The sequence below is a fragment of the Balaenoptera acutorostrata genome, chromosome 9 (genome assembly GCF_949987535.1).
Source record: "Balaenoptera acutorostrata chromosome 9, mBalAcu1.1, whole genome shotgun sequence".
Classification (NCBI taxonomy): domain Eukaryota; kingdom Metazoa; phylum Chordata; class Mammalia; order Artiodactyla; family Balaenopteridae; genus Balaenoptera; species Balaenoptera acutorostrata.
The window spans coordinates 86,825,450-86,839,163 of record NC_080072.1 but is presented as its reverse complement, the minus strand read 5'-3'; the positions used below and the strand labels follow the sequence as shown (position 1 = coordinate 86,839,163).

The 13,714-nt window shown below is 36.7% G+C and overlaps 1 protein-coding gene across 7 annotated transcripts in view; it reads left to right on the top strand.

The window, feature by feature from the left end:
- ALKBH8 (alkB homolog 8, tRNA methyltransferase) overlaps positions 1 to 13,486 on the top strand; it is a 75,089-nt gene extending 61,603 nt beyond the window's left edge. The window contains exons 12-14 of one of the 7 annotated variants that reach the window (XM_057553882.1): positions 10,802 to 10,951; positions 11,077 to 11,149; positions 11,958 to 12,092. In XM_057553882.1, coding sequence (XP_057409865.1) covers positions 10,802 to 10,951; positions 11,077 to 11,149; positions 11,958 to 11,965 — 231 coding nt within the window. In that variant the 3' untranslated portion in view covers positions 11,966 to 12,092. The other 6 variants (XM_057553877.1, XM_057553878.1, XM_057553881.1 and 3 more) reach the window with 6 other exon arrangements.
- Positions 13,487 to 13,714: the final 228 nt, after the last annotated feature.

Sequence of the window (13,714 nt, the reverse complement as noted above, 5' to 3'; positions counted from 1 at the left end):
ACTTAACCCACTTCTCTCTGATGCCAAAGTTTCTGTTTTCAGTTGTTATAATTTCCTTTTCTTTTCTTTTTTTTAAAATGTCTCCAGATATCGGCTAATGTACCCTGGGAAGAAAAGCATTTAAAAACCAGTTATCTTGGGCTTTGTTCTTTTTTTAAAAATTTTATTTATTATTTATTTATTGTTTATTTTTGGCTGTGTTGGGTCTTCGTTTCTGTACGAGGGCTTTCTCTAGTTGCAGCAAGCGGGGGCCACTCTTCATCGCGATGTGCAGGCCTCTCACTATCGTGGCCTCTCTTGTTGCAGAGCATAGGCTCCAGACGCGCAGGCTCAGTAGTTGTGGCTCATGGGCCTAGTTGCTCCACGGCATGTGGGATCTTCCCAGACCAGGGCTCGAACCCGTGTCCCCTGCATTGGGAGGCAGATTCTCAACCACTGCACCACCAGGGAAGCCCTATAATTTCCTTTTCTAATGGATCACTTTTTTCTCTGCTGTGCTAGGAAGTAGGAAGTTCTCCCTGCATTAGTGCATTGTTGTAAGTACTCGTGTCAACACTGCTCTGTGAGGACTGGAGCTTCCCTTTCTCAAGATTAGGGGAGGAAGGACTAGAGTAAGGGGAGTATATAAGGAGAATGAGAGCAGTCTACCTTCATGGGCTGTTATAGTATATCAGATTGCTTGTAATCTTTATTTTTACCTCATCCTAGATATTGTACACCTACATGAAGAAAGAATGGTACTACTGCAATTGAGGAAAGGTAGACTTTGTGCATTAAGAGGCATTTAAAAGAATCACTTTTCATCAAGATAAGACAAGTATTCATATATTGTCATCATGTTTACAATTGAATTTTAGTTTATAAAGAATAAGGTCTAGTGAATTAAGTTTGTTCATGTTGAAGAGGAAATAGGTTTCAGATTTGTCACAACTGTAACCACAGCTTAAAACAAAGTATATCTTCTGATGTTTTAATCTTAAGGTACTGTCCAAAAATGTTTCTCAGGAAGCTCTGCCTTTACACTTTCTTGATGATAACTTGTGGCTTTGTCTAGTTCAGGTATCAATTGTGACAGTGAAACTAGGTTGAAGTCAAACACACTGACTTAGTCATATGATAATACTATCCTGTTACAGTTAAGAAAAATGATTTCTTGATAAACTGAACCAAAAACCTGATGCTGATTCAAGAAGGAATATATCCAGAAGAATTAGAAAATCATAAGTGTACTCACTCTCCATAATCTACATTCGTTTTATCAGTGGCAGTCTGCAGTGTTCTTTCCTGTCTGCTCTTCCTGGAACCTACTGCCATTGTCTGACCTCTAGGGAAGGCTCAATAGGTGTGGTTCAATGTATGAATGAAAACTACTTGTCTGGTTGGAGTTATGGTTTTCATTATACAAGAAATGGAATTATATATGATAAAAGAGAAACCTAATTTTTTAAGCTGCTAAGGCTCCAACCTGGATGGAGCAATGATACTTGAGTATATTTTGAACAGCCATCTTTGAGCATGAAAATATGTGCATTTCTTGACATTCATGAGAGGATGTGACCTGAGACATTCATTCTGGGTATTCAAATGTATATCTAAGATAGTCTCAGAATTTAAAAAGTTATTAGTATCACTATTTTATATAATTTCCTTTACAAAGTATATTTTAAAAATACTGGCTTGGGCTCTCATGGAAATAGTTTTATAAACAACTATTCATTTCTCTTAGAAGTATATGTGGTGAATCTGTTCTTATCTGATCTGAGTTATGCATGAGCTTGTTCTTCTGCTCTTTAACTCAAAATTTCTATATTCTAGCTAAGAAACATTTCTTATTTAGACTCCATCATTCCTAGCACCAGCATTAGCTGTTGGCTTTATTTTCAGAGTTAAATTTTGTAAGAAAGATTTTATACCTTCAAGAAACTTATTGCCTTTATAATTGTACCAATAATAGATGAGATGTGTATACCCAGAGCTTGGTCTAGCTTATTCACTACGTGATGTTCTGTGCATGGATCTTGGAGTACCCTCAGTCCGAATGTGTTTCTTAGATAAATACTTAAAAACAAGACCTGTATATATGTGTCTACAAGAGACCCACTTCGGACCTAGGGACACATACAGACTGAAAGTGAGGGGATGGAACAAGATATTCTATGCAAACGTAAATCAAAAGAAAGCTGGAGTAGCAATTCTCATATCAGACAAAAGATACTTTAAAATAAAGACTATTACAAGAGACAAAGAAGGACACTACATAATGATTAAGGGATCAATCCAAGAAGAAGATATAACAATTGTAAATATGCACCCAACATAGGAGCACCTCACTACATGACAAATGCTAACAGCCATAAAAGGGGAAATTGACAGTAACACAATCATAGTAGGGGACTTTAACACCCCACTTTCACCAATGGACAGATCATCCAAAATGAAAATAAATAAGGAAACAAGCTTTAAATGATACATTAAACAAGATAGACTTAATCGATATTTATAGCACATTCCATCCCAAAACAACAGAATACACTTTCTTCTCAAGTGCTCATGGAACATTCTCCAGGATAGATCATATCTTGGGTCACAAATCAAGCCTTGGTAAATTTAAGAAAATTGAAATCATATCAAATATCTTTTCCAACCACAACTCTATGAGACTAGATTAGGAAAAAATCTGTACAAAATACAAACACATGGAGGCTAAACAGTACACTACTAAATAACCAAGAGATCACTGGAGAAATCAAAGAGGAAATCAAAAAATACCTAGAAACAAATGACAATGAAAACACGACGACCCAAAACCTATGGGATGCAGCAAAAGCAGTTCTAAGAGGGAAGTTTATAGCAATACAATCCTACCTCAAGAAACAAGAAACATCTCAAACAATCTAACTGTACACCTAAAACAATTAGAGAAAGAAGAAAAAAAACCCCGAAGTTCGCGGAAAGAAAGAAATCATAAAGAACAGATTAGAAATAAATGAAAAAGAAATGAAGGAAACAATAGCAAAGATCAATAAAATTAAAAACTGGTTCTTTGAGAAGATAAACAAAATTGATAAACCATTAGCCAGACTCATCAAGCAAAAAAGGGAAAAGACTCAAATCAACAGAACTAGAAATGAAAAAGGAGAAGTAACAACTGACACTGCAGAAATACAAAGGATCATGAGAGATTACTTACAAGAAACTATATCCCAATAAAATGGACAACCTGGAGGAAATGGACAAATTCTTAGAAAAGCACAACCTTCTGAGACTGAACCAGAAAGAAATAGAAAATATAAATAGACCAATCACAAACACTGAAATTGAGACTGTGATTAAAAATCTTCCGACAAACAAAAGCCGAGGACCAGATGCCTTCACAGGCGAATTCTATCAAACATTTAGAGAAGAGCTAACACCTATTCTTCTCAAAGTCTTCCAAAATATAGCAGAGGGAGGAACACTCCCAAACTCATTCTGCGAGGCCACCATCAACCTGATAACAAAAGCAGACAAAGATGTCACAAAGAAAGAAAACTACAGGCCAATATCACTGATGAACATAGATGCAAAAATCCTCAACAAAATACTAGCAAACAGAATCCAACAGCACATTAAAAGGATCATACATCATGGTCAAGTGGGGTTTATCCTAGGAATGAAAGGATACTTCAGTAAATACAAATCAATCAATTTGATAAACCATATTAACAAATTGAAGGAGAGAAACCATATGATCATCTCAATAGGTGAAGAAAAAGCTTTCGACAAAATTCAACACCCATTTATGATAAATCGTTTATCAGTTTCTTCATTTGCAAATATTTTCTCCCATTCTGAGGGTTATCTTTTCGTCTTGTTTATGGTTTCCTTTGCTGTGCAAAAGCTTTTAGGTTTCATTAGGTCCCATTTGTTTATTCTTGTTTTTAGTTCCATTTCTCTAGGAGGTGTGTCAAAAACGTTCTTGCTGTGATTTATGTCAAAGTGTGTTCTTCCTATGTTTTCTTCTAAGAGTTTTATCTCACATTTAGGTCTTTAATCCATTTTGAGTTTATTTTTGTGTATGGTGTTAGGAAGTGTTCTAATTTCATTCTTATATATGTAGCTGTCCAGTTTTCCCAGCACCGCTTGTTGAAGTGGCTGTCTTTTCTCCATTGTATATTCTTGCATCCTTTATCAAAGTTAAGGTGACCATATGTGCGTGGGTTTATCTCTGGGCTTTCTATCCTGTTCCATTGATCTGTATTTCTGTTTTTGTGCCATTACCATACTGTCTTGATTATTGTAGCTTTGTAGTATAGTCCGAAGTCAGGGAGCCTGATTCCTCCAGTTCCGTTTTTCTTTCTCAAGATTGCTTTGGCTATTGGGGTCTTTTGTGTTTCCATACAAATTTTGAATTTTTTTGTTCTAATTCTGTGAAAAATGCCATTGGTAGTTTGATAGGGATTGCATTGAATCTGTAGATTGCTTTGGGTAGTAGAGTCATTTTCACAATGTTGATTCTTCCCATCCAAGAACATGGTATATCTCTCCATCTGTTTGTATCATCTTTAATTCATTTTATCAGTGTCTTATAGTTTTCTGCATACAGGTCTTTGTCTCCTTAGGTAGGTTTATTCCTAGGTATTTTATTCTTTTTGTTGCAGTGGTAAATGGGAGTGTTCCCTTAATTTCTCTTTCAGATTTTTCATCATTAGTGTATAGGAATGCAAGAGATTTCTGTGCATTAATTTTGTATCCTGCTACTTTACCAAATTCATTGATTAGCTCTAGTAGCTTTTTGGTAGAGTCTTTAGGATTCTCTATGTATAGTATCATGTCATCTGCAAATAGTGACAGCTTTACTTTTTCTTTTCTGATTTGGATTCCTTTTATTTCTTTTTCTTCTCTGATTGCTGTGGCTAAAACTTCCAAAACTATGTTGAATAACAGTGGAGAGAGTGGATAACCTTTTTTTGTTGCTGATCTTAGAGGAAATGGTTTCAGTCTTTCACCATTGAGAATGATGTTGGCTGTGTGTTTGTCATATATGGCCTCTGTTATGTTGAGGTAAGTTTCCTCTATGCCTACTTTCTTGAGAGTTTTTATCATAAATAGGTGTTGAGTTTTGTTGAAAGCTTTTCCTGCATCTATTGAGATTATCATATGGTTTTTATCCTTCAATTTGTTGATATGGTGTATCACACTGATTGATTTGCGGATATTGAAAAATCCTTGCATTCCTGGGATAAATCCCACTTGAAACATGGTATATGATCCTTTTAATGTGTTGTTGAATTTTGATTGCTAGTATTTTGTTGAGGATTTCTGCGCTTATGTTCAACAGTGATATTGACCTGTAAGTTTCTTTTTTTGTGGTACCTTTGTATGGTTTTGGTATCAGGGTGATGGTGGCCTTGTAGAATGAGGTTGGGTATGTTCCTTCCTCTGCAATGTTTGGAAATAGTTTCAGAAGCATAGGTGTTAACTCTTCTCTAAATGTTTGATAGAATTCGCCTGTGAAGCCATCTGGTCCTGGACTTTTGTTTTTTGGAAGCTTTTAATCATAGTTTCAATTTCATTACTTGTCATTGGTCTGTTCATATTTTCTATTTCTTCCTGATTCAGTCTTGGGAGATTGTACCTTTTAAAGAATTCATCCATTTCTTCTAAGTTGTCCATTTTATTGGCATATAGTTGCTTGTAGTAGTTTCTTATGATCCTTTGTACTTCTGTGGTGTCAGTTGTAACTTTTTTTTCATTTCTAATTTTATTGATTTGAGTGCTCTCCTTTTTTTCTTGATGAGTCTGGATAAAGGTTTATCAATTTTGTTTATATTTTCAAGAACCCTCCCTTCCTCTTTTGTTCTCTTTTGTGATTTGATGACTGTCTTTAGTGTTGTGTTTGGATTGCTTTTTCTTTTGGGTGTGTGTAAGTATTGTAGGCTTTTGGTTTGCAGTTACTTTGAGATTTTGATATAGCAGTCTGTATGTATATATACAAGATTATTTTAAGTTGGTGGTCTCTTAATTTCCAATGCATGTCCAATATCCTGCATTTGTACTGTCCTCACAGTTGCTGGTTTTCGATATCATATGTGTGTGTGGATGATTTCCTACCTTTATTGTATGTTTGCCTTTACCAGTAAGCTTTCCCATTTGTAATTTTCTTGTTTTTAATTGTGGCCTTTTCTTTTCTGCCTAGAGATGTTCCTTTAGCATTTGTTGTAAAGCTGGTCTGGTGGTGCTGAATTCTCTTAGCTTTTGCTTGTCTGTAAAGCTTTTGATTTCTCTGTCACGTCTGAACGAGGGCCTTGATGGGTAGAATATTCTTGTTTGTAGGTTTTTCCCTTTCATCACTTTAAATATATTGTGCCACTCCCCTCTGGCTTGCAGAGTTTCTGCTGAAAAATCATCTGTAACTTTATGTGGATTCCCTTGTATGTTATTTTTTGCTTTTCCCTTGTTGCTTTTAATGTTTTCTCTTTGTCTTGAATTTTTGTCAAGTAGATTAATATGTGTCTCAGCATGTTCCTCCTTGGGTTTATCCTGTATGGGACTCTCTGCACTTCCTGTACTTGGGTGACTTCTTCCTTTCCCGTGTCAGGGAAGTTTTCAGCTATTATCTCTTCCATAATTTTGTCAGGTCCTTTCTCTCTCTCTTCTCCTTCTGGAGCCCCTATAATGCGAATGTTGGTACATTTAATGTTGTCCCAGAGGTCTCTTACTTTGTCCTCATTTCTTTTCATTCTTTTTTCTTTATTCTGTTCCATGGCAGTGATACCACCATTCTATCTTTCCAGTCGCTTATCTGTTCTTCTGCCTCATTTATTCTGCTACTGATTCCTTCTAGTGTATTTTTCATTTTACTTATCGTATTGTTCACCTCTGTTTGTTTGTTCTTTATATCTTTGTTGAATATTTCTAGTATCTTCTCAGTCTGTGCCTCCATTCTTTTCCCCAGATTTTGGATCATCTTTACTATCATTACTCTGAATTCTTTTCCAGGTAGATTGCCTATCTCCACTTTACTTCTAGGGTTTTATCTTGTTCCTTCGTGTCGAACATATTTCTCTGTCATCTCACTTTGTCTAACTTTTTGTGTTTGCAATCTCTGTTCTGCAGGCTGCAGGATTGTAGATTGTGGGCTGCAGGCGGCAGGATTATAGGTGGGTGATGCTAGTCTAGAGGGTTGTGCAGGCTTCCTGGTCAGCAGGACTGGTGCCTGCCCACTGGTGGGTGGAGCTGGGCCTTGTCCCTCTGGTGGGCAGGGCCATGTCAAGGATGTGTTTAGAGGTGGCTGTGGGCTCAGGAAGAGTTTTGGCAGCCTATCTGCTGATGGGTGGGCCTGTATTCCCTCCCTGTTGGTTGTTTGGCCTGAGGCATCCCAGGACTGGAGCCTACAGGCTGTTGGGTAGTGCCAGGTCTTGGTATCAAAATGACGGCCTCCAGGAGATCTCACACCAATGAGTACTCCCTGCTACCTCTACCTCTGCCACCAGTGTTTTTATTCCCACAATGAGCCACAGCCGCCACCCCACCCCACCCCTCCAGGATACCTTCCAAGACCAGCAGGTAGTTCTGGCCAGGCTCCTATGAAGTCACCAAGTCCCTGGGTCTTGGTGTGCATGAAACCTTGTGTGCACCCTCTGAGAGTGGAGTTTCTGTTTCCCCCAGTCCTGTGAAGTTCCTGCAATCAAACCCTGCTGGCCTTCAAAGCCAAATGCTCTGAGGGCTCCTCCTCCCAATACCAGGCCCTTAGACTGGGGATCCTGACATGGGGCTCAGAACTCTCACTCCTGTGGGAGAACTTTTGTGATATATTTTCCAGTTTCACAGGAATGGGGTTTGATTGTGCTGCAAATGTGCCCCTCCTACTGTCTCGTTGTGGCTTCTTCTTTGTCCTTGGATGTAGAATATCTTTTTTGTTGATTGTTGTTCAGCAGTTAGTTGCGATTTTGGTGTTTTCTTGAGAGGACTTTAGTGTTTTTGTGACAGGAGGTGAACTCAAGTCCTTCTACTCCACCATCTTGTCTCCACCACTCTCAAGAGTTAAGTACATTAATACAAAGAATCTGCTTTAACATATGGTGGGTATTCATTAAAGGCAATTTCATTAGCCTGTTTACCTTTTTCCATATTTTGGATTATTTTCTTAGGATAAATTTTTTGAAGAATGATTATTGGGTGAAAAATTGTGAACATTTTTATCTTCCTTAAAAAATGGTTTGCCAAATTGCTTTTTAAAATTGGTCTAGCCAATTTGTACTGTCAACAACACTTTATGACAGGAAGTTATATCACAATGCTATCACTGTGGTATACTTTGGTTTTGAAATATTTTTGATACTTTAATAGGAGAAAAGTGAAACCTTATTTAGTTTGATTACTAAGTTGGATACTTTTTCATTTTTACCAGTACTTCCAGAATTGCATATTTAATATTATGTTGAAGACTTTAAAAATTGTATACAAGTATAAAGTATACATTTTAAGCCCAACCAATATGTGTTTTTATTGTCATTCATCTCCATCCCACATACAGAAATATGTAGCTTTACATGAGTCCCTTACCATTAATGAGTATTTATACATAAGCTATTTTCTGTCCTGTTTTTGACATTATGTAGCATTATTAGGGAGAATTTCAAATATCTGGTACTATCCTTGGTATAAAAGCTTAAGGGAATTTAAAAATAGAAAGGGAAGAGAAAAAAATACTGATGATTTGACTATAGTATATGGAAGACTCAGGCAAAATAAGTGAAAGGTGAAAGTACTGAGCCAGGCATGAGTCAGGACTACATTAGACCTGGTACTTTATGACTAAAATTGCCCCTGATTTCATTTGTTGGTGAAAAGGAGTGCTCTGTACAAATAATTGTAAGAGTCTGGCAGGAAGAAGAAGGAAATTTTCTCTAGTTTTTGTTCAGTTGCTCTTCTCCTTGTTCTGTTTTATCTGTGATTCTCAGATAATAACTTTCCTCCTCTGAGTAACTATCAAGCTCTATCTCTGGGGATAGGCACATTGGATTTCTTCTTGTTGACTTTTAGCAAGGTATAGCAATCTGTAATAATTGGGCATACTTGAAACTTCTGTTTCCATGAGCTGAATTTTATTGTAATAAAACCTGGCAAGGACCAAAATATATAATATGCATATTGTTTGAGTGGTACTGTCATCTTGATATTGTGACTATTGGCATAAGATATGGAAGAAAATAAATAAAAGTAATAGCCAGTTATATATCTTATACAGGTAAAGGGAGCAATTAAGTGGGAATTGTGCCACTGTTGTTATTAATGGGCCCTTAGTACTTTTCCATCTTAAAATTATATCAAAATGATATTGCTATACTTTACTTCTAGCTTGGTACCTTTTATTATACCTCAGATATTAATGCAGCTGTGGGCTGGAATACTGAAGCTACTTAATATTTATTAGAAACTGAGCAAATTCCTATTAGGTATGACTGGCATGGCAGTGTGACTTAATAAGAATTGTTTTGACATGAGGATTCATATCTTTATTCTCAGATGGACTGAGGGAACCCTGATCCCTTAGCAATGATCAATGCTTACTTTTAGCAAAAATTCAAATGAGTAAATATAAACCTGAGGTGGCTACTTCTGTTAGATGAAATCTACTTATACATATCTTTATATCTTTATATCTACTTATACATATCTTTCCTCTCTTGTAGAGATTGGGTTAAGAAGAAATATCTGGAGATAATTATTAGTGATTTAACATTCTTTAAGCTCCTCCTATTCCTCCCTCAATTTATATGTGCACATTGCACGAGCTTGTGTGTACTCTCTCTTTCTCTCTGTCTCTGTCTTTGTTTCTGTCTCTCTCTATATATGGTATTTTTAGAACTAAACAGCAAAGCTGTGTACAAAAACAACAACAAAACTAGAGAGAATATAGGCAGTCCTAGCCCACAAATACTTGCCACAGAACCAGACATATGCATAAGGCATGTTAGGCCTCAGCTGCTTGGGGAGATGAAAGGATGCTGCCAGCTGCCTTCAGTGTTGTCATTCCCATGGAATGGTTTGGTTATACCAAAAGGTTTAATTCAATAGCATTTTACAAATTTTGAATTCAGGTATTTAGCAGAACAAGATTCAATGGCTTTAAAAAATGAAATAAATTATTTAACTTTATTTGGGAAGATTTTATTTTATGATGGTGCAAGTAATACATATTGAAAAGTATAAAGAAGAAGGAAAAAAAGCCATCCTCCTGATATCTGGGTCATTACTGAATAGTTTATATACTAATAAGAGATACCTTAGAACCTCTTATTTGTAGCTTCCCCCAAAAGACTAAATGTCTATGTTTATGCGATAATTTCCATTTTAAAATGTGTGATATTGGACTTCCCTGGTGGTCCAGTGGTTAAGACTCTGCGCTTCCACTGCAGGGGGCGTGGGTTCGATCCCTGGTCAGGGAACTAAGATCCCACATGCCACGTGGCACAGAAAATAAGATACGATAAGATATAAAATAAAATAAAGTATGATATTACAAAAAGATCAAGATTCTGAGTGGTGATTAATTAGATGCCAATTAGGACCTCCCATTTCCACCATTGTTATTTTTATTCTAGTTATTTTGTTTCCATTCACTGAGTTGAATTCTGTTTGATACCTGTTAAGGTAATAAATGCTGCCCTGTAAATTATATAAGCTGACTTTGTACTGGCTGTAAGAACCTATAATATCATGGTCTTAGACCCTTTCACAATGAATATGAAATCTGTCTAATAATTTTATGACATTTAAACAAGTTGTTCTGAAATTCTTCCTTTATCTGTTATAGATTGGCTGTGATCATAGCCAAAACCTTGTGGACATTTGTAGAGAGAAGCATTATCAGGCCTTTGTCTGTGATGCTTTGGCAGTACCAATCCGCAGTGGGTCTTGTGATGCTTGCATCTCCATTGCTGTTATTCACCATTTTGCTACAGCAGTTAAGTATTGTCTTTCTTGCTCCAAGAACTTGTAACTAAGTGGCAGGAAATGTTCGTGGATTTTACTGATTTGGACCCCATTTTAGCTTTTCCTTTCTTTCCATTCTCTTTTCTTGTCATACAGTTTACCCCAGTTTTTAAAGAAAGCCTGTGGAATGGAGATGAGTTACATGGGAGCTGTGATTACTTAAGCAGAGGTCTGATGAGACTATGCATTTATTGCTGCACATTTCTGCCTTTTTCCTACCTGAGTCTTACTCATCTTTAAATGTCTTCCTCAAACCCACAGACTCACAGAATTTAGCTGTAAGAGACTTTAAGAGATCATCAGCTCTAGGCCTCTTGAGTATTCTCTCTGTCTCCTCAGCCTCTGAGCTTCTTCTTTATTTCCGTTTCCCATCTTGCTTTCTCGGCTCTCACTCTCATTCCTGACATCTGAGTCTCATGTTCTTCCCATTCTATTTTTCTTCTTTTCCTGTTCTTTTTTTCAAAACTCAGGTATTTATCTGGTAGTAGTATGCTGATGCTTTTAATTAGTCACTCTGCTTCTAATTTTAAAATAAGTGAATTTAATATTTTATATTTTTCTTATAGGAAAAAAATCTTATTACTCCTAGGTGTTACTCGTTTCCCCCAATCTAAGCAATAACATTATAGATCCCTTTGTGCTGGAGTTCCTGGCCATTTCAGTATATCTTATGATCTCAACTGAATTTCAAACAAAGCAGAAAACCCTCTATGCCTCTGTATTATTATCAGAAAGAAAAAAAAGTTTTCCCCTGTTTATCAACACGTTTTTTCCTCTCAATTGCAGAGCAAAATTCTCCTTTTTTCCCCCTTTTTTTAAACTCTAAGATTTGTTTTATGTTTGATTTTCTGTACTGTCCATCTTAATTGAAAATAGTCCTATAGTTAGTTATATTTTCCTGTTTCCTCTCTGTATCTCTTTCTCATTGATAAGTGTCAATATGGTTTTTTGTTTTTTTTTTTTTTTGTTTTAACTAGGAGCGTAGAGTGGCAGCTCTCCAAGAACTTGTTCGACTCCTAAGACCTGGTGGGAAGGCACTCATCTATGTTTGGGCAATGGAACAAGAATATAATAAGAAGAAGTCCAAGTATCTTAGAGAAAACAGAATTAGCCAAGGAAAGAAAGAGGAGATCAGCAGTGATACATCAGTGCAAGAGTTGCTTGTGAAGCAGATGCCTGATGTGGGCAATCAAGATTCAGCACCTTCTGTCCCCTCCATTAATGACTTTCAGGATAGAGGATGTAATTCAAGGGAAGTTACTAATTCCAAGTTGCCTATTCACACTAACAGGACTTCTTTTCATTCTCAAGATGTACTGGTTCCCTGGCACCTTAAGGAAAATCCTGGTAAGGGCAAGCCTATTGAGCCATTTGGACCATTAGGATCCCATGACCCAGGTCCTGTGTTTCATCGTTACTACCATGTGTTCTGTGAGGGAGAAATGGAAGCTGCCTGCCAGACTTTGAGTAATATCAGCATACTGCAAAGTTACTATGATCAGGGGAACTGGTGTGTGATTCTTCAAAAGGTCTGATCATCTCTGTGAACATATATACAGGGAATAAATGCTTAGCTTTTTTTTAAAAAAGGAGATTAAATTACCTGTATTATTAGTTAAAGAGAAACCGTGTGGAAAAGTATCAAAGGAGAGTGCCTGAGAGAAATTGTAAGTAGAGATTAGTTAGGAAATATTTGGTCTACTACTATTGCTGACATCATTTAATCCATAAATGTAGGCTTCTCCTATAGGGAGTAACAGGGATGGTTTTTAAAAGTGATTGAAGTAGTTTGTGAAATATTTGGGATCCTAGGGTAAGTAAGAGCACAGCATTTTGAAGATAAACTTTTTTTATAAAGTGTTACTAAATGAACTAAATCATATAGAATCTTAGTGAAGTAATCACATAACATTTTACCAATAATAAAGAAAATATTCCTGTTCAGTAGAAAATTGCCTGAAGTTTTATCTGTGATTGTTAGCTCTGTAAAATCATAGATGATAACCACTCTGTCACTACACCTTACTAGCACAGGGCTTGACACATAGTAGGTACTCAGTAAAATTTTAGTCATTTGGATAGTACCCATATATTAATGTAGGAACTTTCATCCAGTAAATACTTATTGAACCTCTACTGTGTACCAGTTACTATTTTAAGTTCTGGAAGGGGAACAGTGAACAAGAAAAAAACAAAGGCCATGCCCTCATGGACTTACATTCTAGAAGGAAAGACAGACAATAAGCAAACAGATACGGGTGATAAATGCTGTGGAAAAAAATAAAAACAGGAGGGGGTTTCACCTGAGAACAAAAAGTTATTTTTAAAGGGCTGAAATAACTACTAATCCTGACTATAGTTATTACCAAGAGTTAATTGGTATTCCTAATGCATTGATCTGGGTGCTAAAGGCAACCCAAATATGCTCTTTTTTTTTTTTTTTTTGGCTGAGCGGCATGTAGGATCTTAGTTCCCCGACCAGGGATCAAATCCTCACCCCCTTAACCACTGGACCGCCAAGGAAGTCCCAGCAAATATGCTCTTTTGTTTTTTAAATTTTTTTAAAATAAATTTATTTATTCATTTAATTTTTGGCTGCATTGGGTCTTCGCTGCTGCATGCCGGTTTTCTCTAGTTGCTGAGAGCAGGGGCTACTCTTTGTTGCGGTGCACGGGCTTCTTATTGTGGTGGCTTCTCTTGTTGTGGAGCACGGGCTCTAGGCGCATGGGCTTCA